The sequence below is a fragment of the Symphalangus syndactylus genome, chromosome 3 (assembly GCF_028878055.3).
Source record: "Symphalangus syndactylus isolate Jambi chromosome 3, NHGRI_mSymSyn1-v2.1_pri, whole genome shotgun sequence".
Taxonomy (NCBI): domain Eukaryota; kingdom Metazoa; phylum Chordata; class Mammalia; order Primates; family Hylobatidae; genus Symphalangus; species Symphalangus syndactylus.
The window spans coordinates 136,200,343-136,226,414 of NC_072425.2; the positions used below are offsets into that span (position 1 = coordinate 136,200,343).

The 26,072-nt window shown below is 51.2% G+C and overlaps 1 protein-coding gene across 5 annotated transcripts; it reads left to right on the forward strand.

Moving 5' to 3' along the window:
* Nucleotides 1-3,931: 3,931 nt before the first annotated feature.
* On the forward strand, nucleotides 3,932-21,612 carry ABCG4 (ATP binding cassette subfamily G member 4). 5 transcript variants are annotated; one of them, XM_055273454.2, is made up of 15 exons: nucleotides 7,857-8,169; nucleotides 8,758-9,007; nucleotides 12,829-12,946; nucleotides 13,063-13,195; nucleotides 13,328-13,378; nucleotides 13,573-13,718; nucleotides 15,130-15,253; nucleotides 15,365-15,479; nucleotides 15,673-15,815; nucleotides 17,205-17,303; nucleotides 17,527-17,695; nucleotides 17,799-17,899; nucleotides 19,199-19,357; nucleotides 19,508-19,626; nucleotides 19,851-21,612. In XM_055273454.2, exons 2-15 carry the CDS (start codon nucleotides 8,770-8,772, stop codon nucleotides 20,074-20,076), a joined length of 1,941 nt encoding a protein of 646 aa, XP_055129429.1. In that variant the 5' UTR covers nucleotides 7,857-8,169; nucleotides 8,758-8,769; the 3' UTR covers nucleotides 20,077-21,612. The 5 variants fall into 5 exon arrangements, with proteins under 5 accessions (XP_063491651.1, XP_063491652.1, XP_055129429.1 ...); XM_055273458.1 differs by lacking the exon at nucleotides 7,857-8,169 and adding an exon at nucleotides 12,007-12,061 and having other exon boundaries at nucleotides 8,898-9,007; XM_063635581.1 differs by lacking the exons at nucleotides 7,857-8,169; nucleotides 19,199-19,357 and adding an exon at nucleotides 3,932-3,949.
* Nucleotides 21,613-26,072: the final 4,460 nt, after the last annotated feature.

The following is a 26,072-nucleotide window of genomic DNA, read 5'->3' on the forward strand; positions in this document are numbered from 1 at the left end:
TATAAGCATACATTATATAAGTATATATACTATACGAGCATACATTACATAAGTATATATACTATACGAGCATACATTATATATAAGTATATATACTATACGAGCATACATTACATAAGTATATATACTATGCGAGCATACATTACGTAAGTATATATACTATGCGAGCATACATTACGTAAGTATATATACTATGCGAGCATACATTACGTAACTATATATACTATGCGAGCGTACATTACATAACTATATATACTATGCGAGCGTACATTACATAAGTATATATACTATGCGAGCGTACATTACATAAGTATATATACTATGCGAGCGTACATTATATAAGTATATATACTATGCGAGCGTACATTATATAAGTATATATACTATGCGAGCGTACATTATATAAGTATATATACTATGCGAGTGTACATTATATAAGTATATATACTATGCGAGTGTACATTATATAAGTATATATACTATATGAGCATACATTATATAAATATATATTTAAGTATATATAAATATGTAAGTATATACTTTTTTTTTTTTTTTGAGACGGGGTCTCGCTCTGCCGCCCAGGCTGGAGTGCAGAGGCGCAATCTCGGCTCACTGCAAGCTCTGCCTCCCGGGTACACGCCATTCTCCTGCCTCAGCCTCTCCGAGTAGCTGGGACTACAGCTAGCCGCCACCACGCCCGGCTAATTTTTTTGTATTTTTAGTAGAGATGGGGTTTCACCGTGGTCTCGATCTCCTGACCTCGTGATCCGCCCGCCTCGGCCTCCCAAAGTGCTGGGATTACAAGCGTGAGCCACCGCACCCGGCCCAGTATATACTTATATATATAAGTATATATAAAATATATAAGTATATATTTTTATATAAGTATATATAATATATAAATATTTAATATTTATGTAAGTGTGCAGGGAATTCAAAGCCAGCTTTCAAAGATCAGATCAAAACTACTATAAAGTCTGCTTTAATACATGAAATTAAAAAAATATAAAGTATATGGGAGGCTGTGCATAGGTTATATGGAAATACTATACCATTTTATATTGGGACTTGAACATCTGTGGACTTTGATATCCAAGGGGAGTCCTGGAACCAATCTCCCACAGATACTGAGGGACGACTGTACAAATGTACAATATTTGGTCTTTTTCCTCATTTCCTGGCATATAACTTCTAAAATCCTTGGACTCTTCACAGTGTAAGTGTCTTTTTGTGACCCGATGAGTTGACTGAGGGCTGGCAGCACCTAGGTAGCTTCAGGATGGGTGCTGATCATTAGAAAGACCAAGGCAGGATTAGAAGGGTGAGACTTTCAGCCCCACCCCACAACCACCAGGAAGGGGAGAGGGGCTGAAGGTTGAGTTGATCACCAATGACCAATGATGTAATCAATCATGCCTATGTAATGAAGCCTCCATAAAAACTCAAAGGAGGTTCAGAGAGCTTCTGGATAGCTGAACATGTGGAGGTTCCTGGAGAGTTCCTGGAGGGTTCCTGGAGAGTGCATAGAAGTTCTCCAACCTCTTACCGGGCGCAGTGGCTCACGCCTGTAATCCTAGCACTTTGGGAGGCCGAGGTGGGCGGATTGCCTGCGCTCAGGAGTTCGAGACCAGCCTGAGCAACACAGTGAAAGCCCGTCTCTACTAAAATACAAAAATTAGCCAGGCGTGGCGGCATGCGCCTGTAATCCCAGCTACTCATGAGGGTGAGACAGGAGAATCATTTGAACCCGGGAGGCGGAGGTTGCAGTGAGCCGAGATGGCGCCACTGCACTCTAGCCTGGGCGACAGAGCAAGACTTCGTCTCAAAAAAAAAAAAAGAAGACCGGGCACGGTGGCTCACACCTGTAATCCCAGCACTTTGGGAGGCCGAGGTGGGCGGATCAAGAGGTCAAAAGATCGAGACCATCCCGGCTAACATGGTGAAACCCTGTCTCTACTAAAAATACAAAAAAATTAGCTGGGCATGGTGGCAGGCGCCTGTAGTCCCAGCTGCTGGGGAGGCTGAGGGAGGAGAATGGCATGAACCCGGGAGGTGGAGCTCACGGTGAACCGAGATCGCGCCACTGCACTCCAGCTTGGGCGACAGAACTAGACTCCATCTCAAAAAAAAAGTTCTCCACTTCTCTCCTCTTCCCACATGCCTCACCCGTTGCCTCTCTTTGTCTGTATTCTGTGTAATATCATTTATAATAAGCTGATAAATGTAAGTAAAGTGTTTCCCCAAGTTCTGTTAGCCACTCTAGCAAATTAAACCCAATGAGGAAGTTGAGGGAACTCTGATTTCTAGCCAGTTGGTCAGAAGCATGAACAGAAACAACCTGTGATTGTCATTGAAAGTGGGGGGTAGTCTGTGGGACTGAGCCCTCAACCTGTGGCATCTGATACTATCTCCAGGCAGGTAGTGTTGGAATTGAATTGAATTAGAGGACAACCAGCTGGTGTCCACTGCAGAATTGATTGCTTGCTTAAAGTGTAGGGCAAAACACCCACACATCTGGCATCAGAAGTGTGTTGTGAGAGTATAGTAAGAGAAACTGAGTTTGTTTATTTCTGTATATGCTCAACCCAGTATTGGGGTAGGAGAACAGGGCCCAGAGAAAAGCTGGGGAGACACCTGATCTGTAAGGCTGGTTCCACCCAAAAGATAAAGCCAACAGGTGTGGTGCGAGTTCTAGTTTTAAGAGAAGGAAGAAAAAGAGATAAAGACTTGGGCAGAGACCCTTGGCATTCTGCAGCTTTGGAGAACCCCAGTTTCTTCTTATCAAAGGAAATGTGGTACATGATTATCAAAGGAAATGGTGGTACACAGCAGGAGAGAGAGGGAGAGACAAACACTGCACTTTTATTTTATTTTATTTTTCTTTCTTTCTTTTTTTTTTTTTTTTGAGACAGAGTCTCACTCTGTGGCCCAGGCTGGAGTGCAGTGACGCAACCTTGGCTCACTGCAAGCTCCGCCTCCTGGGTTCATGCCATTCTCCTGCCTCAGCCTCCCGAGTAGCTGGGACTACAGGTGCCCACCACCACGCCCGGCTAATTTTTTGTATTTTCAGTAGAGATGGGGTTTCACCGTGTTAGCCAGGATGGTCTCGATCTCCTGACCTCATGATCCGCCCGTCTTGGCCTCTCGAAGTGCTGGGATTACAGGCATGAGCCACAGCGCCCGGCAACACTGCGCTTTTAAAATTCACTTCAAAATTGTTTGATTTTGTTTCATTGTTATTATAATTTTTTTTTTTTTTTTTTTGAGATGGAGTTTCACTCTTGTCACCCAGGCTGGAGTGCAGTGGCGTGATCTCTGCTCACTGCAACCTCTGCCTCCCATGTTCAAGTGATTATCCTGCCTCAGCCTCCCAAGTAGCTGGAATTACAGGCATGTGCCACCACACCTGGCTAATTTTTGTATTTTTAGTAGAGACAGGGTTTCACCATGTTGACCAGGCTGGTCTTGAACCCCTGATTTCAGGTGATCCACCCACAGCCTCTCAAAGTGTTGGGATTACAGGTGTGAGCCATTGCGCCCAGCCTATAATTTTTTTAAAAGGCAACAGCAACAGCAGAGACTGTGCCTAGTCTCTGAGGGGTTGGGAGAGGCAATCAATAGTTACCCCTCCACAGCCTCCACTCCAGCGCCTATGCACATTTTTCCTTTCTGCCTCGGGGAACCACAGGAGGACTGGAGAGCTTTGCTGCTGCGTACTGGCAGGAACCCTGAAGCCAGCTGAGTGGGTGGGGCAAGGTGGGGGTTTGCAGTCAGTCTCCTCTTTATCCACCCCTCCTTCCTGGTCCTGGGCTGCATCTCTCCAAGTGACCAGCAGAGGGGCCTTCATTAACAAATACACTTTAAAACCATTCTGTCCAGAGGTGACAGACTGTCATGGTGGGCAAGGGAGGCACAGTGGAAGAGACCTGCGATGGTGGAAGCAGAAATGGTCAGTTCCAATATCCCCCCAGTCGAATTCCTTTCCAGCTCCCGTAGGACCCTGTTAACCTTCCTTTTTTTTCATAGGCCCACAAAGCTGCTTAACAACTGCTTCTCCCACAAATCCCTGCCCAGAGCAGCCTGTGTCTGTTAGATTAGCTCCTGGCACTAAGCTGAGATGGGAATTTTCTGCTTCTGCCTTGCTCCTCTTAAGCCAGTTATCATCAACCCTTACATGTCTGGGCCTAGGGAAACATGCCCTGGATGGAGGCTCTATCCTGGTGGTGGGGGTGAGGAGGTCTGGGGTGGGAGTTGGGAGAATCCTAGAGAAAGGGGAGAATCCATCTCAGGGAATGGGAGGAGATCTGTTTGGAGGAATAGGGGAGGATCCACCTGGACGTTGAGGGAAAGTCTGTGGTGGGAAATAGAGGGTTTGTTCTGGGGGATGGGAGGTCTAGACTAAGGAAAGAAGGTTCTTTTAAGCAATGGTTCTCAAAAGGTGGTCCCTGGACTAGCAGCATCAGCATCACTTGAGAACGTATTAGAGATGTAAATTCTCTGGCTCCACCCCAGATACTGAATCAGAAACTCTGGGAGTGGAGCCAAGTAATCTAATCTGTGTTTTAACAAGCTCTCTAGATGATTTGGATGTGCGCTCAAATTTGAGGACCACTGCTCTTGAGTTACAAGGTCTACTCTAGGAGTTGGAAGTGTGTGTTCTCAGGAATCAAAGGTCCATCCTGGGGGATATGTGGTGGGAGTGGTGAGTATCTCTAGGATGGAGAAGGTCTGTGCTAGTGGACCTCTGGAAGGGTGGAAAGGTTCTATATCCTAGAATGAGAAAGGTCTGTTCAGGGGAACTGAGAAAATCTGCTTTATAAAGTGGGAAGGTGACAATAGGTAATGAGGAAGTTTGACATTGTAGATAAAGCCATGGTTTAGAATCACTGAGACCTGGATTTGAATCCCTACATCCATCACACTAGCTATGTACTTCGTACTTGTACTTAACATTTCTGAGCTTCAGTTCCTTATCTAAAACATGGAAGAATAATACTGACTTCATAACATTGTTACAAGGACTGGTTAGACTGTTCAGTCAATGGGTATTTATGGAGTGCATTTTCTTTTTTTTAATTTTTAATTTTTTGATTTTTTTTTTGTAGAGATAGGGTCTCCTTATATTGCCCAGGCTGGTCTCAAAATCCTGGGCTCAAGCAATCCTCCTGCCTGAGCCTCCCAAAGTGGTGGGATTACAGTCATGAGCCACCACACCCGGTTTTGAGTGCAATTTCTGTGTCCAAGTTCTAGGAATATAGTGGAGAAAGAGACTGGCCTAGCCCCTTATTCAGAGATCAACCATATCTCTATGCTATGTGCCTAGCACGTAGTAGGCATTCAATAAATGTAGTTTCCCCTCCTTTGCTAAGGAAAGGAAGATTCATCTAGGGGAAGGAAATGGGCCTGAACCATGGTGTGACCTGGGAAGTAAGAATGTATGGTCTATGCAGTGGCATGATTATGGCTCACTGCAGCCTTGTCATCCCAGGCTCAAGTGATCCTCCTACCTCAGCCTCCAGAGTAGCTGGGACTACAGGCACACACCACCACATCTGGTTTATTTATTTATTTAATTTTATTTTTTGAGACAGGGTCTTGCTCTGTCGCCCAGGCTGGAGTGCAGTGGCGCGATCTTGGCACACTACAACCTCCGCCTCCCAGGTTCAAGTGATTCTTGTGCCCTAGCCTCCAAAGTATTATAGACATCAGCCACCATGCCCAGCTAATTTTTGTAATATTAGTAGAGATAGGGTCTCGCCATCTTGGCCAGGCTAGTCTCGAACTCCCGACCTAAAGTGATCCACCCACCTTGGCCTCCCAAAGTGCTGGGATTACAGGCATGAGCCACCATGCCTGGCCTATAGTCTATTCTTGAGAATAAAAAAATCATAATCTGCTGAGTGTGGTGGCTCACGCCTGTAATCCCAGCACTTTGGGAGGCTGAGGCGGGCGGATCATTTGAGGTCTGGAGTTCGAGACCAGCCTGGTCAACATGGTGAAACCCCATCTCTACAAAAAATACAAAAATTAGCCGGGTATGGTGGTGTGTGCCTGTAGTCCCAGCTACTCAGGAGGCTGAGGCAGGAGAATCACTTCAACTTGAGAGGCAGAGGCTGCAGTGAGCTGAGATCTCGCCACTGCTCTCCAGCCTGGGTGACAGAATGAGACTACATCAGAAAGAAAGAAAGAAGAAGCAAAGAGAGAGAGAGAGAAAGAAAAAAGAAAGAAAGAAAAGGAAGAAAGAAAGAAAAGAAAGAAAGAAAGAAAAAGAAAGAAAGAAAAAGAGAAAGAAAGAAAGAAAGAGAGAAAGAAAGAAAGAAAAAGAAGGAAGTTGTGTGCCAAAGAATAAAGCTGGGTGGCGTTAAGACATGGAGGTTATCTCAGGAGGTTGAAGAGCCTGTCTAGAAAATAGAGGGAGACAGTCCATTTGGGAATAAGGTTCTGAGAGGCCCAATTAGCAGGGTAAAGGCAGGGACTTTGGGGTTCAAGCCCTGCTTTGCCACCAACTATTGCTTAACCTTCCTATGCCTCAGTTTTTCATCTCTAAAGGGGGGTTGTAAAACCTGTCTCATAGGGATATTGTGAAGATTAAATAAGATAATGCCTGGTACAAAGTAGTTAATAAATGCAACTGTTGGGGGATGGGGAGGTCTATAGTAGCTGATGAGAAGTTGACTTGGAGAATGGAGGGTCCATCTGGAGAATAGGAGGTTGGTCCTGAGGAATGGTGGTGATGTGGGGCATGGAGTTGGGGGAAGATAGGAAAGACTGGACCCAAACCCCACACAAACCTCAGAGTAACAGGGCGGGACCTAGAGAAATTCTCCAGGGACAGCCAGCTTTTAGGGCTGTGGAGAGGTGGTTGGGAGGGTGGCCAGCAGGGGAGAGGTTTGACTGCTAGTAACCTCTCAACTGCTGCAGTAAGGAGAAGCCTCAGCAGTGGCAGTCGCACCAGCAGCCTCAGAGCCTTCCCTCCCATCGTCTCTGCTGTGTGACAGGTGGGAACTTAAAAGCTGAGATCACGTGTCTTGGCTAGCTAACCTACTTACCCCTTGAAGACATAGTGGCTGGGACAGGCAAGGGCCAAGAGGAATTGGCTGAGAAAGGGGCAGAGCAGGGGAAAGCCCCAAGTGTGTTCTGGGGACCTACATTTGAAGGCTTTGGGGGCAAGGGAGAGAATGTGCAGGTGCATGAGATGCCCGGGGCATGTCTGCGAGCCCTGTGCATGCCCTGGCACACAGGTCCCTCCAGGATATGGCATGTGCCTGTCTTGAAGGCCTGTATCTGGCTAGATGACTACAGTCAGAGCAGGCTGAGCACTGGGTTCCAGTTTAACTCTGGAGCTACTGCAGGCTCTCCCAAAGCTGCTGCCATTTCCCCTTCTTTATTAGTGTCCTAACTCAGAGAAAGTGTGAATGGGGAGACAGGAGGATGTTCCAATGTCCCAAGCCTCCTGCGTTTTTGAAAGCCTTTGCACCTAGTTTGGGGATTCCTGGAGGGAGGCCTGCGCTCATTTATGGGCTGGAACTGAGGGAAATTGTTGGGGAACTGGTAACGTGTGTGAAGACAGACTGACACCTTTACAATCTCTCCACTTTCCCCCACCCCCAACACCATTGCCTAATCTGTCTTCCAGGGACTTGTCCCCACGGAGTGACTCCAGCTCTCCTTTCCTCACTGCCTCCAAGTCGGCCCTTTGCCATCAACCCCCAGTCCTGAGTTCACCCCTGCACCTCCTCCGGCCCCTGCGCCGCAAGCGCTGCTCTCTCCTTTGCCGTCCTCGCCCCCTGCGGGCTGCCGGGCGGCGCGGGCCCTTTAAGAACGGCGGGACCGGCGAGCAGTGGCTGGTAGGAGAGCGCAGTCGCCCCGCGGGCTCGGAGGACACAGCGTCCGGGACTAGGCTCTGGGAAGCGGGTGTGCACAGCCCAGCAGAGTCGGGGCGCGACCCCAACCGCCTCTCACCATCCTTGCCATCTCCTCCGAGCCGAGGGCCGGCCCTCCTGCCTCGCCTGCCCCTCCCCGGCCCCGCCCCGGCCCGGGCCGCCGGGACTGGGAGCCGGGACGCGGGTGCTGCAGCCTGAGGCAGGTAAGGGGAGCCCCGGCTCTCCGTCCCCGGTCCGTGGCAGCGCTGAGCATCCCGGCCCCGCACCGGCCCGGGGGCGCGTCAAGGTGACTAGGCATGCGGGAGATGGAGCGGGGGCTTGAGCCGCCGTGGGGCGCTTAGTTTTGAGTCCGGGTGGTGCGCCTGGCTTTGGGGACAGCCCGGGGCACGCGGGCCTGGGGGTGCCGGCGGGAGGGGCCGGCCTGGGCGTCGCGCCAAGGGATGGGGAGTGGGAAGCAGCCGGAGGCCTGAAGCCTCCTCCTCTCCGCCTTCCCCTGGTCAGCCCTGCACTCACCCTGCTACCCCGACCTCCTAGCAGGCAGCCTCCGCCGGCTGCCTCTTCTCTCCCGCCCCCTATCCCTTCAGTCCCCAGGGGCTGCTGGCCTGCGGGGTAAGGAGATTAGAAAAGCCGCGGGGAGGAAGGAGCGATTGAGGGCTTCAAGGGGACGGGCTGGGGCCAGGCTGGAGCTGGGCTGCCCGGGACTGAGCGTCTCCGTGCGGGGAGTGGGGGGCGGGGGCAGAGTGCGGGGCTAACAGTCGCGGATCTGCCCCGAGAATGAGGTGGGGAGTGGGGGCGGGGGAAGCATTAGAACGCCAGGGAGCTTTGAGCGGGGCTCTGTGGTCTGCCCCAAACTGAGCAGGCCCTCTCCCTGCAGGCCGGCGGCGTGATGGCGGAGAAGGCGCTGGAGGCCGTGGGCTGTGGACTAGGGCCGGGGGCTGTGGCCATGACCGTGACGATGGAGGACGGGGCGGAACCCCCTGTGCTGACCACGCACCTGAAGAAGGTGGAGAACCACATCACTGAAGCCCAGCGCTTCTCCCACCTACCTAAGCGCTCAGCCGTGGACATCGAGTTCGTGGAGCTGTCCTATTCCGTGCGGGAGGGGCCCTGCTGGCGCAAAAGGGGTAGGGAACAGCCTAGTAGGGGGAGTCCGTGGGCCCTCTTTGAGTTGCCTCTCCAGAAGCATGAGGCCTGGGTGTCCCATGTTCGGCAAGTCCTGCACCAGTGGGCTCTGTGGAAACACTAAAATCTGGGCCCCAGCCCCTTGCTCACTGTGCACTGTTGGGGTGTAAGGATCTACGCTCCCTAACACCTGTGAGCACCATGGGATACTAGGTGCAATTGGTTATTGAAGCTTTATCTTCTAAAGAGATCCCGTGACCTCTGGTCCTTGAGTGGTCCTTGATGAGTTTTCCTTCTTTTGTTTATGGAGGATTCCTACCTATGAGGGCTGGTATGAAAAAGTAGGGGGCTGTGTCTGCAGGGTTGAGCAATATCCTTGGACCTAATTATAAAGACATTCTCATTCCTGTCATCTTATTCCATTCTTACCACAGTGCTCAGAAGCAGGGAAGGTGGCAGTTTGGCAGGATAGATGTCATCTCCATGTTACTAATAAGGAAACTGAGGCCCAGGGAAGTTGAGTAACTTGACCAATGTCACACAGCTAGTAAGTGGTAGAGCTGAGACCAGAAGCCCGGTTTCCCAGCTCTCCATGCATTGTTCTTTTCTGTCTCTTCCCTGTACAGCAGTCCCATCACCTCCCCCTTCCCGCCCATGAGGACAGGTTCCCGTGAACCCTGACTAGCCCCCTGCAGCCCCTACCCTGAGCAGCTTTAGCTGCTAGTAGGGAAGCTGAGGCTGTTTCCCAGAGCCTGGGTGTGGGCCAGGGGTGGGGCTGGGACATTGTTCTCAGAGGTTTAACAAATAGGTTTGGGGTGCTTCAGAGCAGGGCTGAGAATGATCTGCCTCTGCACTCTCCAAATCCTGACTCCCATGAGTGACCAAAAGGTCACATGGCTGAACCAATGGAAACTGAGGCATCTGGGCTTCCTGCCCAGTGTGCCCTGTGCCTAAGCAACCTCTTTTGGTCCTGAGACCAGCTCTGGGCAAAATGATGAGGCAGTTATTTCCTTAGCCCTCTCATTTCCTCATAATTTTAAGAAGAAACTAAGATTTTTAAAAAAATGTGTCTAGACGGGCAAGCCCTCCAGTTGCTTCCATGCACCAGCCACAGATTGATATCCCTCATCTGGCCCTTCCCTCCTTTTGACCTTGCCAGCCTCATTCTGCTCTACTGGCCATTTTGCCATTTCTTTCATCTGCTGTCCCTTTCTCTGCCCCCTGCCCTCCCCTCGATGACTTCTGTTTTCCATTGAATCCCTCTCCCCTTCTCTAGAGGACAGAAAGCAATTAAGGGTAGGCAGAAAGGAAAGAAAGCAAGGGGGATGGAGAGAGGGGGAGTTCTACCTTTCCCAAGTAAGGATTTGTTATCATCTCCCCTAATTATGTATAGCATTTCTTATTTTTTCAAAACAGCTTCCTTTTAATTATTTTTAATAATCTCACTTAACATTCGTAATAACCCTATAAGTCCTTGGGAATAGATATTACTATCCTTCCCTTATAGATGAGGAGTCAGAGACCTTAAAGATTAAGTGACTTGACAAAATTGCAAAGAGAGCTACCGACGGCGGCAGAACTAGAATACCAGTGTCTCTCCAGCCCAAGGGCCTGGCTGGCCTCTTCTGTGCTGAGCAGTTGTGGGACATGGGTTCCTAGTCACTTATAAGCTGTGTGACCTTGGGCAGGCTGCCTACCCGCTCTTGGCCTTGCTTTTCTCATCTGTAAACAGGGATGATAAGAATACACAGACTTGTGTGAAGCTCAGCTGAGATGGTATCTGTGAGAGGCAAATGTAAGATGATTTTTGTGTTAGGCATCAGTGTTCAACCAGCTACTGTAATTAATTGAGGGGAAGGTTCGTCGTTGCCAGTTTCTTCTCCTGCAAGAGATCACTTCCTGTGAGTGGCTCTGAAAGGCATATGCTGGAGTGCGCCACCAAATGTCTCTGATTGATGGCGAGAAGGACTGAGGCAGAGGGCTAGAGCCCACGGCTTCCCTCTCCCAGGAAAGAACTTGCTGTGTGACCCTGGGTGAGTCACTAGATGTCTCTGGGCCCCAGTTGCCTCACCCATGTTGTTAGAGAAACAATTGAAGCTTTGTAAACCATGGGTACCATCCAGGCAGTTGCTGTGATCAGGACCTGGCAGCGGGCAGGAGCTGCTCCCCCTTCTGACGGGAAGCATCCAGAGGGACAGCCGGGCCCAGAACACAGTCCTGGGTGTCGTGGAGGGAGGGTTAAATATGCCATCCCTTCACTGTCTCCACTAAGGACACTAAGGAGATGGAGTTGGGAGGGACTTGGGCTCTGTGGGGGTTAGAGGGGGCGGCAATGAGCAAGGTGCTGGGTAAGGGATTGGCATGTCCTCACCTATGAGGCAGGTCTGCCAGCATCGCAGGCAAGGCCCTCCTTGGTGGCTTCATCCTTCCCCTCCACTTGCATGTGTCACCAGGTCACTCCATGTAGGCTCTGCCCTCTGTTCCTTGGATTGTGAGTGTATATACACATACTTTTATATCACAGAGCTTTTCCTCCCAAAGACTAGAAGGCCTCTGCTTTCCCTTTGCCTTTTAGAATCCTGCTCATCCTTCAAGGCTTAGCTCAAATGCCACCTCTTCCATGAGGCCAGTCTTGATTTTTCCCTTTCCCCCCAACTCACATCAATTCCATTTTTTGCATTCTCACAGCACATTTTTTGTACTTTTGTTATAACCCTAATTTTATTTTTCTTCATATATTTTTTTGTTTGTCTATCTTACTTAGACTATGACCTTCTTGAATATAAAAAACTGTGTCTTCCTCAATTTTTATCCAGTGTTTGGTACAGAGCTTGGTATATAGTAGATATCAATAAGCATTTATCAAGTAGAATTAATAGTAAAATGTCACTTTTTAATGCATTCTATGTGCCAAGCACTGTGTCATGTGTTTTACATATATTATCTCATTGAATCTTTACAACAACCCTATGAGATAGGTACTATCATCCTCATTTTACAGATGAGGGACCTGGAGCTCAGAGAGGTTAAGCAACTTGCCCGAGGTCACACAGCTGGTAAGTGTGGAGCCAGAATTTGAACCCAGATCCACCTGACTCCAAACCGTGCTCTAAATGCATATGCTGCCTTCCAATGAATGAATGAAAGGTGAGATTTTACTGGGCCACATAGGGGCTAGAGAGACAAGCCTGGTAGGCAGAGAGAGCGCAAAGAAGACGGCTTTTTCTGAATTACGGAAAAGCTCTGAGAACTCACGCTCATGGAACAGACACTTACTGAACATCTACTACAGGCCAGACAGTCTGCTGAGATTACCAAGATAAGTGAGAACTGCCCCCAAGGAGCTCACTGACTAAGAGGCTGGGAGAGCGGGGCAAGTGACAGGCACATCAAGTAACAAACATGCTGGCATAGGAGAGGTGCTATGGAAACACAGAGGAGAGGCAGCCAGCTCGGGCTGCAGTAGTGGGAGTTTTCCTGGAGGGGGCGAGACAGTGGCCACTGTGATTACAGAAGAGGACCAGGGTCTTCTATAGATTTGATCCCCTCTCCACGCCCATCCATGAGATGTGTGGATTTTCCCACGCCCTTCAGAAGAGGATTGTTGCCTCTGGTACTTTGATATTAGTGGTGGTCGTTTCTAGGGGGACGGGATGAGAGGGATGGGTTCCTGCCAGGGCTATAAGGTTGTTCTTCCATCCTAACCCAATCACACTGAGTAGGGACTACCTATTTCACTGATAGCCATGGCTGCTCCTAAGAATTTTGGGGGTACCTCTGTTCACTGCAGCCTGACCAAAAATTCCTCCCCACCTCACTGCAGGTTATAAGACCCTTCTCAAGTGCCTCTCAGGTAAATTCTGCCGCCGGGAGCTGATTGGCATCATGGGCCCCTCAGGGGCTGGCAAGTCTACATTCATGAACATCTTGGCAGGATACAGGTAAGGATGAGACCGGGGTGGAATGGAGGCAGGACTCAGGAAGAAGTATCCCTTGGGGAACACAGAAGGTATTCTGAAGTGGCATTGACCCCCATCTTCAACCCACATCCCTGCAGGGAGTCTGGAATGAAGGGGCAGATCCTGGTTAATGGGAGGCCACGAGAGCTGAGGACCTTCCGCAAGATGTCCTGCTACATCATGCAAGATGACATGCTGCTGCCGCACCTCACAGTGTTGGAAGCCATGATGGTGAGGGCTGGATAGTCACCCCTCCTCCCAGCAACCCCCTCTGTCTGCTGTCGCCACTTTCACCATTGGCGGAGAGTTCAAGGCAGAGCTCCCTCCCATACATACTTTTCTCGCTTACTCTCTGGGCCCCAGGTCTCTGCTAACCTGAAGCTGAGTGAGAAGCAGGAGGTGAAGAAGGAGCTGGTGAGTGGGGGAGGGAGGCAGTGGGACCACTCCCTTTTGTGGTGCTGCTGAGCTCAAGGCCCCCAGCTGGGGGTGGGAGAGTGGTGGCCTAGGCCGAGACAATGGACTTAAGGGAGATGCTTTTTGAAGCTGGGGTGGTGCCTGGGGGAAGCAGAGACTCTGAAGCTGACCTGGCATGGGTGGGATGGGGCCAGGTGACAGAGATCCTGACGGCACTGGGCCTGATGTCATGCTCCCATACGAGGACAGCCCTTCTCTCTGGCGGGCAGAGGAAGCGTCTGGCCATCGCCCTGGAGCTGGTCAACAACCCACCTGTCATGTTCTTTGATGAGCCCACCAGGTAGTTCTCTCCACCCTTTCCCACCAGGATACCCCTCTCCTCTCGGCCCTGAGCCAGGGCTGGAGGCTGTGTCTTCTCCATGATCCAGAGCCTCTGTTCACAGCCTCCTGGGGCCAAGATAAGGGCTTCTTCCTCATCTCCACCCTTGCCAATTCTGTTGCTGTGAGCGGCCCCATCCTTCGCCCGGGCAGAGATCTAGATGTGCTCCTTGATTGACACCTCCCTCTCCAGTCACCCTCAGCCATCAGTCACCAAGTCCTGTTGATTCTGCCTCCTTTTGATATCTCTCAGATTTGCCCTGCCGCATCTCTAATGTTGATGTTAAGTTTAGGACAGCAATAGATTCTTATCTCCTTGTCTCCAGTGTCTCCCAGTCAATCCTTTCTCCAAACTGCAGCTAGAGTGAACTTTCTTTTATTTTTTTAAGATGGAGTCTCGCTCTGTCACCCAGGCTGGAGTGCAGTGGCACGATCTCGGCTCACTGCAACCTCTGACTCCTGGGTTCAAGCGATTCTCCTGCCTCAGCCTCTCGAGTAGCTGGAATTACAGGCACATACCACCATGCCCGGCTAATTTTTGTATTTTTAGTAGAGATGGGGTTTCACCATGTTGGTCAGGCTGGTCTTGAACTTCTGACCTCGTGATCCACCTGCCTTGTCCTCCCAAAGTGTTGGGATTACAGGTGTGAGCCACCGTGCCCGTCCAGAGTGAACTTTCTAAAGACAAATCTGCAGTGCTCACTCCCCTGCTTAAAACATGCAGTGTTTCCTTTCCGACTTGTCCTCGAAATAAAGTCAGGTGACTTACAAGGGCCTGGTCTGAACCTACTTCTCCAGCCTCATGTCATGTACTTTATGCTCTAATAATACTGAGTTGCTTATAATTCCCTGGTCAAGCCACGTGTTTCATGCCTCTAAGCTTTGCCCATGCTGTGTCTTCTGCTGGAATGCCCTTCACCACTGTGCCTCCCCTCTCCCCTTCACCTGCTTAGCTCTTACTCCTGGGCTTGCTCAGGAACCTTCTCTGACTACCCTCCAACACCTGCTACAGCTGAGCTGAATCCGCCCCCTCTTTCACCCAGTGTTGCTACAGCACTTTCCACATTACCCAAAATCATCTGTGTGCTTGTCTCTCTCTCCTTCTAGACCAGAGTCTATGTCTTATTTATGCATCATTGTAATCCCAGTGCCTGGCATACAACAGGTCCTCAATATATGCTTATTAAACTGAACAGTGCTCTTGGCTTCTGGGTATCCCTCCAAGTGCCTGAACCATAAAGGATACAGATGCGGCCAGAGTGCCCTCTTCCTGCCAGCTTCATCCCCTTCACAGCAGCTGCCCCACCCCAGACACTCCGTTCTTTTGGCCTCACCCACCTCACGTGGCCCCCTGGTGGCCTCTCTCTGGACAGTGGTCTGGATAGTGCCTCTTGTTTCCAAGTGGTGTCCCTCATGAAGTCCCTGGCACAGGGGGGCCGTACCATCATCTGCACCATCCACCAGCCCAGTGCCAAGCTCTTTGAGATGTTTGACAAGGTGAGTGTCTCCAGGCCTCAAGGAGGATTGGCCTGAGATGGAGGGATGGAAGGGGGTCAGTAGGGGTGCCTGGCCCGCTGTTCCTTCCTTACCCTTCTCTTTCTGCTGCAGCTCTACATCCTGAGCCAGGGTCAGTGCATCTTCAAAGGCGTGGTCACCAACCTGATCCCCTATCTAAAGGGACTCGGCTTGCATTGCCCCACCTACCACAACCCGGCTGACTTCAGTGAGTGGGGGTCTGTTGGTAGGGGCTGGGAAACAGCAGTGGGCCGAACCTGGGGGCTCTGGTCTTGCACTTAGGCCTTCTAGGGGTAGAGATCTCACCATCGCCTGCCTTCCCCACACACCCAAGGCGGGACTGACTTGCCCTTGGGAAGTGAGTATGAATCTAAACTGAGCTCTCCACTTTGTGTCCCCAGTCATCGAGGTGGCCTCTGGCGAGTATGGAGACCTGAACCCCATGTTGTTCAGGGCTGTGCAGAATGGGCTGTGCGCCATGGCTGAGAAGAAGAGCAGCCCTGAGAAGAACGAGGTCCCTGCCCCCTGCCCCCCTTGTCCTCCAGTGAGTAGGGGTGGAGAGGGCAGAGAGGGCATAGTTGGGGAGGGGAGACTGGACCGTGGACAGTGGCCCTGCCAAAGAGGCTGTTCCCCGGAGGCATCGCAACCATTGGGTGCTAGGAAGAACCTAGGACTTGGAATCGACCTACTGTGAACAGCACTGTGACCTTAGGCACATTATCTAACCTCCCTGAGCTCCGGTTTCCTCATTCACATATTCATTCGGCAAGTTCTTATTGAGCAGCTACAGTGTGCTGTCCTTGGTCCTGGCATAGTGCCCATCTGGTAAGCAAGATCAACATGGTCCCCAGCTTAGTGGCCAGTGTGGCTTACTGTTCTCTCTAACTTAGAGATGGTGATACTTACCTCACAGGGTGATTGGGAGGACTAATTAGATAATCACATAAAGCTCTTAGCACTGTAGCTGGTACAGCAGGCGTCTGCCCAGTGCTAGTTCTCTTCCTTAAATGAGACACTATAACCCCTGAAAACCAGATTGGTTAGTTTTTGTTGTTATTGTTGTCATTATCATTAGTATAAAATAACATTACTGTAAAATTGGTGGCAAAAAATTAGCCGGGCGTGGTGGCGGGCGCCTGTAGTCCCAGCTACTCGGAGAGGCTGAGGCAGGAGAATGGCGTGAACCTGGGAGGCAGAGCTTGCAGTGAGCCGAGACTGCGCCACTGCACTCCAGCCTGGGCGACAGAGCTAGACTCCGTCTCAAAAAAAAAAAAAATTGGTGGCATAAAGGAATTATACCCGGCCGGATGCAGTGGCTCACGCCTGTAATCCCAGCACTTTGGGAGGCCGAGGCGGGTGGGTCAGGAGATGGAGACCATCCTGGCTAACACAGTGAAACCCCATCTCTACTAAAAATACAAAAATTAGCCGGGCGTGGTGGCGGGTGCCTGTAGTCTCAGCTACTCGGGAGGCTGAGGCAGGAGAATGGCGTGAACCAGGGAGGCGGAGCTTGCAGTGAGCTGAGATCGCGCCACTGCACTCCTGCCTGGGCAACAGAGTGAGACTCTGTCTCAAAAAAAAAAAAAAAAAAAAAGCCAAAACAAAACAAAAAAGGAATTATACCCTTAGAGTTAATGTGTTTTGATGGATTAAAAAAGTAACCAATCTATTATTAGCCACCACGGGTGTCCATTACTTTCTTTCCATCTCCTCCCTCCCAAGTTTTTGCCCCCTCTTTTTGTCTGAATCTTGCTCTGATTCATACCCCTAAGCCTAGATTTCAGGTACACAACTTAATGGTGGAAGATTCTCTGTAGACTTGGAGGACCCTTGCCCTGGAGAAGAGCTCTGAGGTTTTTCATTCACTGAGCTGGGTGTTCTGTGGGTGAATGGGGTAGGCTCACCTGATCCCGGTCCAATTTCTTCTTCCCAGGAAGTGGATCCCATTGAAAGCCACACCTTTGCCACCAGCACCCTCACACAGTTCTGCATCCTCTTCAAGAGGACCTTCCTGTCCATCCTCAGGGACACGGTGAGGCGTCAGGCTTGGGGAGAGGAGGCTGGTACAGGCCTGACCTTTTGGGCTGTAGGATCCCAGCAGCGGAGATGCGAATGGGGACCCTCCCTCACAGCCCTGCAATGTGCCTGTGGGTCTCTGTGCCTGTGAAGGCAGCTCTGAGTTCCTACTCCAAGCCTACTCTGTGGCTTGCCCTGGCCTGTAACACATCCCTTTCCTGGTGATGACCCCTCCCAAGGTCCTGACTCACCTACGGTTCATGTCCCACGTGGTTATTGGCGTGCTCATCGGCCTCCTCTACCTGCATATTGGCGACGATGCCAGCAAGGTCTTCAACAACACCGGCTGCCTCTTCTTCTCCATGCTGTTCCTCATGTTCGCCGCCCTCATGCCAACTGTGCTCACCTGTGAGCTGAGCTGCCCTGGGCATGGGGCAATGGCGTGGGTGCTGGGGCTTGGGGCAGGGGCCAGGGTGTCAGCTGGGTGTGCCTAAGCAGCCTGTGTCCTCAGTCCCCTTAGAGATGGCGGTCTTCATGAGGGAGCACCTCAACTACTGGTACAGCCTCAAAGCATATTACCTGGCCAAGACCATGGCTGACGTGCCCTTTCAGGTGGGCCTCTTCCTCCCACCTGCCCACTGCCTCCATCTTGTCTTGCTCCTTCTATCCTTGCTTTCTTGCCTCCCTCAAACTTGTCACTTTCCTTCCTTTGCTGTCCTTCTACTCACTTAGCAAATAGATGGTGAGTACCTGTCATAGTCCAGGTTCTGTACCAGGCCCTCGGGATATAGCAATGAACTAGACTGATGTAGTCTTGACCATGTGGAACTTATGTTTTAGTGATGACAACTGACAACAAACAAAAAATGATGAAAATAACCCTATAGGGCCGGGCGCGGTGGCTTGCACCTGTAATCCCGGCACTTTGGGAGGCCGAGGCTGGAGGATCAATTGAACTCAGGAGTTTGAGACCAGCCTGGGCAACATGGTGAAATCCCGTCTCTACTAAAAATATAAACATTAGCCACGCGTGGTGTTGTGCACCTGTAGTCTCAGCTACTGGGGGCAATAACCCTACAAATGACTCTGTAACTCTTATTAGGGGCGGTAGAAAATGGTGTACTCTCTGGCTCTTACTGCCACTTGCTACCTGCAAGATCTTGGGCAAATCACTCTCTTTGCTAAAGTGTCCCCATCTATAAAATGGAATGACAATAGTATCTACCTCAGGATTGTTAGAATTGAATGAGTTAATGTATATAAAGTACTTAGAATAGTGCTTGGCACATACGAAGCGCCCAACAAATGTTAGCTGGTTGTTGTTACCTCCAATGCCACCCTGTTCCAAGCATCAGGGCCACCAGTAATCCATAGGGCACATCTGTGCAAATTAGAAAAAGGTGCCCCTTCCTCAGGGTGGACACCATAACAGGATGCTTGGCTTAATAAGAAGAGCACAAGCTGGACCTTTGGCCTTTGGTTGGCTCTTGGTTGGATGCCCTTGAGCAGTGGATGACTGTACTTAGTAGGCTCAGACCCTGCCCTCTAGGAGTTGGTAGCTCATGGGGGAACAAAATGGCTCTCCTATGGAGAGTTAATTAATTAACAATATAATGAATAAGCTGGTCCAGGTGGGAAGGACTTTAGGCGCTTAGGGAAGAGAAAAGTCACCGTGCCTGAAGCAGTCAGGGTGGACCCAATGGAAGACGTGAGACGAGATAAGTGACAGTCATATGGCCAGGGAGGAAGGGGACGTGTATCAATCTGGGGGACAGCTTGAACAAGAGTGTGGAGGCAGGATGGGCACCCTGGGAATAGGTATTCTAGAGGCCCAGGCTTGGGTGGAGTGGAGGTCTTGGCTGCTGCGCCCCTGGCTTGAAGTCCACTGCCCAGCCCGTGCCCACTCCCCAGGTGGTGTGTCCGGTGGTGTACTGCAGCATTGTGTACTGGATGACGGGCCAGCCCGCTGAGACCAGCCGCTTCCTGCTCTTCTCAGCCCTGGCCACCGCCACCGCCTTGGTGGCCCAATCTTTGGGGCTGCTGATCGGAGCTGCTTCCAACTCCCTACAGGTGGGAGGGCTGGCAGTTGGGAATTCCCAAGGGGATGAGGTCTTGTGGGAGGAAGCAGGGCCTGGTGCAAGGGGTAGGGTGGAGCTCTAGGAAAGCTAGGTTTGTCCTGGTCACCCCTATGACGGCCTGTCCCCCTCCCCTCCCCTCTAGGTGGCCACTTTTGTGGGCCCAGTTACCGCCATCCCTGTCCTCTTGTTCTCCGGCTTCTTTGTCAGCTTCAAGACCATCCCCACTTACCTGCAATGGAGCTCCTATCTCTCCTATGTCAGGTCAGTACCCCTGCCCTCCTCGTTGGCCTCTGCTCCTCCCTGGAGGAGTCCATACCCAGGGCTTCCTGGGTTGTGCCAATCTGCTGCCTGCCCCAATTATCCTTTGGGCAGGGGCACCCTGGCTGCACCCCAGGGATGAGAGCATTGCAGCTGGGCTCTGGCAGTTTTCTCAGAGAGCAGGGACCCTGTGTGCTGTGTCCTATCTGATATCCCTGCCTGCCTAGGTATGGCTTTGAGGGTGTGATCCTGACGATCTATGGCATGGAGCGAGGAGACCTGACATGTTTAGAGGAACGCTGCCCGTTCCGGGAGCCACAGAGCATCCTCCGAGCGCTGGATGTGGAGGATGCCAAGCTCTACATGGACTTCCTGGTCTTGGGCATCTTCTTCCTAGCCCTGCGGCTGCTGGCCTACCTTGTGCTCCGTTACCGGGTCAAGTCAGAGAGATAGAGGCTTGCCCCAGCCTGTACCCCAGCCCCTGCATCAGGAAACCGCCAGCCCCAGCCCTTTGGGACTGTTTTAACCTTATAGACTTGGGCACTGGTTCCTGGCGGGGCTACCCTCTCCTTCCTTGGCTCCTCCACAGGCTGGCTGTCGGACTGCGCTCCCAGCCTGGGCTCTGGGAGTGGGGGCTCCAGCACTCCCCACCATGCCCAGGAATCTTCCCAAGTTGATGCAGTTTGTAGCTTCCTCCCTACTCTCTCCAACACCTGCATGCAAAGACCACTGGGAGGCTGCTCCCTCCTTCCTGCCCATGGCACCCTCCTCTGCTGTCTGCCTGGGAGCCCCAGGCTCTCTAGGCCCCACTTACAACTGACCAAAGTGGCCCCCTCTGGGGGTCCCCACCACACAAGTGTTTGTAAACTGGGCTGCTGCAAGGTTGGAGTTCCAGGGCTGGGCCCTGATGGAGTCCCCTGGAAGTCCCATTATGGATGTTGAAATGGACAGGGAAGGACTCTGGAAGTCTCTTCCTCCTCCTCCTCTTCTCCCCACCCCTAGACCCTGGCTGACTTGGACAATCTGCCAGGACAGAAGCTGGGTTTTCTGTCTAGGTCACCACTCCCAATCCTGGGGATTGGAGAGGCCTGGGGCTGTGGGATGCCCCGTCCCTCTCCCCATTTTGGTGGGGGTAGGGCCTGGTGGCACCTGTGCAATAATGTCTGTGTTTCTCTCTCACCTGCCACTGGAACTGGAGAATGCACTTTATTTTGGGGGGTGAGTGGGGGAAGACCCAACCCTCCTTTCTCGCTGCCCCTGACGCATGCATGGTCTCATGATGCTCCCTCCCTCTCCAGAGTGACAGGCACATACATGTGAACAGGCTATCTCGGCCCTACACACTTGCCATCCCCTACAGTGCAGAGGAAGAGTGATGGTGGCATGCTGGTGGTGGCAGGTGCTGGTGGGAGGACAGTGCCAACCTCCTCCTGGGGATCCCATGTTGGAGACTCTAAGGATAAGGCTGGTGCTGCCCAGGGTGTCTACAGGACCTGCAGGTGTCTACCCCCAAGTCTTCCCTCCTCCCAAGCCAGGGGTGGCACAGGGCACTAGATCCCTGGAGTTCAGGACCCAACACAAGCACAAGCACGGGCATAAGTTGGCCTTGGCCACTGCCACCCATGGCCCTCCTTTTGTGCTCCATGCTGGCATCTTCACTCCCCTACCCCTTCTCCAGCCACTGCTGCTCATTCAAACTCCTGTCCATGTCCCTTCACTGTTCCTATCAGCAGGTGGCCCCTGGGCTTCAGAACATCCTGCCCTGGGCACCAGGTGGCAGACACTCAGAGCATGTCTGGCTTTCCTGGTGGGTCCAGGCTCATTCTGCTTCTGATTTCCCCTCCCCCAGGGCTCATTTTCCCCCTTTTTCCTGTACACATCCCTGTCTACCTCCTCTCACCCTGCCACAGATTCTTCCTATCACACAGAGATGCCAGTTGTATTTGTGGGATTTCACCCATTATTAATAAAACCTATATTTATACAGTATGCTATGTGTAAATGTGCGTGGATCTGCCACCTGGTACTGTGCCCTGCAAGGGGGTCTTCAAAGCATTTGGCAAGATGCCTGTCGGCTGTAGGGAGTCTGTGGCAGGGGATGATAGGTCCTAGGTACCTGTCAAGCTAGTGAACATGTAGCTTAAGAAATATTTGTGTCGCCGGGCATGGTAGCTCACGCCTGTAATCCCAGCACTTCGGGAGGCTGAGGCGGGTGGATCACGAGGTCAGGAGATCGAGACCATCCTGGCTAACACGGTGAAACCCCATCTCTACTACAAATACAAAAAATTAGCCAGGCGTGGTGACGGGCGCCTGTAGTCCCAGCTACTCGGGAGGCTGAGGCAGGAAAATGGCGTGAACCCGGGAGGCAGAGGTTGCAGTGAGCCGAGATGGCACCACTGCACTCCAGCCTGGGCAACAGAGCGAGACTCCGTCTCAAAAAAAAAAAAAAAAAAAAAAAAAAAAAGAAATATTTGCGTCATGCTTTCCATCTCACAGAGGCTTCATTCACATTCATCATCTCAAGGGAGTCCCATGCTGACCCTGCACCATCCTTCATGACAACCCGTTTTGTAGATGAGAGAACTGAGACTTGGGTTAAGTAACCTGCCCAAGGGCCCTCAACGAATGGAGGAGGAGCCAGGCCTGGAGACCAGGTCTTCTACCTCCATAGTCCTCTTTCTTGGCATTGGTCAATGACACTTGTTCATGGTGGATCCACATGCTGTGTGGGGGAGCTGCGTGTCTGTTGCATGGGTGAGTTCTTGTCCAAATGATGCCTGCCTCTGTCTTCAGGACTCACTGGGCGCTGGGTGTGCCTGCAGGGGTGGGGTGTGTTACTGGTTATGGAGGGCAGTGAGAAGCAGGAAAGACCCTGGAGCCCCATCCCTAGGATGGGAGTGGTGGGGACCTCACTGGGCTTACTCGCCTTTCCCCTTTGCTTCTCCTCTTCTTTCCACTCGGCCACCCTTACCGGGGCTGAACTGTCAGCCATCAGGAATACAAATGGGTTTGGTGGCTGGGGGTTTGGAGCAGGCAAGTGTCCAGAAGTTCTTGAGGACTGGGGGCAGGACAACCCAAGAAGCAGCGCACTGCCTCACCCTCTTCTCTCCTGGGCCTGAGGCTTGGGGACTGAAGGAAATGACTGGCATCAACCTGCCAGCTGCCTGGAACACCCTAGTTGTGCGACATGTAGACTTAAGTGACCCAAACTAAACTAGGGTCCAATTTATGAGTGGTTGGGTGCTCACCTGGAGGTGAATGACTTTTTTTTTTCTTATGGAGTTTATGATGGGAGTAGAAAGCATGAAGAAGTCTGAGTTCAAGCTCCTGGAATTCTAGTTAGATTTAGAGGGCATTCTGGGTGCCACCTTCTCCCGGGAGTGATGCCAAGATATGGCTTTTGACATATCAAAGGGCATGAAATCCCACCATTAAAGCATCTGTCTTAAGATTCTTATTTTACTCTCTCTCTGTCTTTCTTTTTTAAAGACAGAGTCTCACTGTGTCACCCAGGCTGTAGTGCAGTGGTACAAACATAGCTCATTGCAGCCTTGAACTCCAGGGCTCAGGGATCCTCCTCCCTCAGCCTCCTGAGTAGCTGGGACCATAGGTGTAAGCCACTATGCCCAGATCATTTTTAATTTGTTTTTTTGAGACAGAGTTTCACTTTTGTTGCCTGGGCTGGAGTGCAACGGCGCAATCTCAGCTCACCACAACCTCCACCTCCCGGGTTCAAGCGATTCTCCTGCCTCAGCCTCCTGAGTAGCTGGGATTACAGGCATGCACCACCACGCCCAGCTAATTTTGTATTTTTAGTAGAGATGGGGTTTCTCCATTTTGGTCAGGCTGATCTTGAACTCCAAACCTCAGGCTTAATTTTTAAATTTTTTAAAATATAGAGATGGGGTCTCATCATGTTGCCCAGGCTGGTCTCCAACTCCTGGGCTGAAACATTCCTCTCAGCTCAGCCTCCAAAACTGTTAGGATTACAGGCATGAGCCACCATCCCCGGCCCTCTTTCTCTTTTTCAAACGTAAATACTAGGGCATTGCATGGTTACAGCTCACATCTGTAATTCCAGGACTTTGGGAGGCCAGCCTGGGCAACACAGTGAGGCCCCATCACTACAACTCTCTATAAAAACAAACAAACAAACAAACAAACAAACAATTAGCTGGGCATGGTGGCAGTGCTTGTAATCCTAGTTACTTGGGAGGCTGAGGTGAGAGGATCACTTGAGCCCAGGAGTTTGAGATTACAGTGAGCTATGATTGTGCCACTGCACCCCAGCCTGGGTGACAGAGTGACACCCTGTTAAGAAAAAAAAAAATCCAGTAAATACTTCCTCTTTTTTTTTTTTTTTTTTTTGAGACGGAGTCTCGCTCTGTCGCCCAGGCTGGAGTGCAATGGCGCCATCTCGGCTCACTATAAGCTCTGCCTCCTGGGTTCACACCATTCTCCTGCCTCAGCCTCTGGAGTAGCTGGGACTACAGGCGCCTGCCACCACGCCCGGCTAATTTTTTATATTTTTAGTAGAGACGGGGTTTCACAGTGTTAGCCAGGATGGTCTCGATCTCCTGACCTCGTGATCCGCCCGCCTCGGCCTCCCGAAGTGCTGGGATTACAGGTGTGAGCCACCGCGCCTGGCCACCAGTAAATACTTCTGAAAGGGTTAAACACTTATAGATTCACACATTTACAAGTTCCTGTGGGAGCTAATGAAGGCCATCGGCCTTCCAGAGCCAGCAAAGGCCATGCAGGCACAGATAACATTTGTAGAGTGGCTCACATATTTGCTAAGAGAGCTCTTTTGATTCCCACAGCAACCCCATGAGACTGCTAGGATGAGCACTATCGTTTCCTCCTTTTATAGAAAAGGAGGCCAGGTGTGGTGGCTCACGCCTGTAATCCCAGCACTTCGGGAGGCCAAGGCGGACAGATCACCTAAGGTCGGAGTTTGAGACCAGCCTGACCAACATGGAGAAACCTCGTCTCTACTAAAAATACAAAAATTAGCCACACATGGTGGTGCATGCCTGTAATCCCAGTTACTCAGGAGGCTAAGGCAGGAGAATCTCTTGAACCTGGGAGGCGGAGGTTGCGGTGAGCCAAGATCGCACCATTGCACCCCAGCCTGGGCAACAAGAGTGAAACTCCGTCTCAAAATAAATAAATAAATAAAAATAAATTAAAAAAATAGAAAAGGAAACCTAGGCTTGAGGAAATGACTTGAGCAAGCTCTTGAGATACTGTATTCTTTTTTTTTTTTTTTTGAGATGGAGTCTCTCTCTGTCGCCCAGGCTGGAGTGCAGTGGTGCCATCTCAGCTCACTGCAAGCAAGCTCTGCCTCCCGGGTCCACGCCATTCTCCTGCCTCAGCCTCCTGAGTAGCTGGGACTACAGGTGCCCGCCACTACGCCTGGCTAATTTTTTTGTATTTTTAGTAGAGACGGGGTGTCACCGTGTTAGCCAGGATGGTCTCCATCTCCTGACCTCATGATCTGCCCGTCTCAGCTTCCCAAAGTGCTGGGATTACAGGTGTGAGCCACCGCGCCCGGCGAGATACTGTACTCTTGCCACTGTGCCCTACCCCATGTTCCTCCCACCAGTCCCAGTAACCTGCTGAGTTGCAGCCATAAATGCTCCCTGCCCATCTAAGTATGTTTTGAAATGGGCCCTCTCTCCCTAAGTGCCAAAGTACCTAAGTACCTGGGCTTACAGATCATCTTTTTTTTTTTGAGATGGAGTCTCACTCTGTAGCCCAAGCTGGAGTGCAGTGGCATGATTTCGGCTCACTGCAACCTTCGCCTCTGGGGCTTAAGCAATTCTCCTGCCTCAGCCTCCCAAGTAGCTGGGACTAGAGGCGTGTGCCACCACACCTGGTTAATTTTTTTGTATTTTTAGTAGAGACGGGGTTTCACCATGTAGCCCTGATGGTCTCGAACTCCTGAGCTCAGGCAATCCACCCACACTGGCCTCCCAAAGTGCTGGGATTACAGGCGTGAGCCACCATACCCGGCCGATATCATCTTCTTTAACACAGTCACCTTCTCTGTGTCCAGACCCGTGCAAAGTGCTGAAGACCAGAGTTGACTAAAACAGTTGTCCATGCAATTATTCTTTTTTTTTTTTTTTTGAGACAGGGTCTCGCTCTGTCACCATTGCTAGAGTACAAGGTGCCATAATGGCTTACTGCAGCCTCAACTTCCTGGGCTCAAGCGATCCTCCCATCTCAGCCTCTAGAGTAGCTGGAACCGCAGGTGCGTGCCACCACGCCTGGCTAATTTTTTTGTATTTTTAGTAGAGATGGGGTTTCACCATGTTGGTCAGGCTGGTCTCGAACTACTGACCTCAGGTGATCCACCCACCTTGGCCTCCCAAAGTGCTGGGATTATAGGGTGAGCCACTGAGCCGCATCCTAGGTCAGCCAACAGAGGACATGCCCAT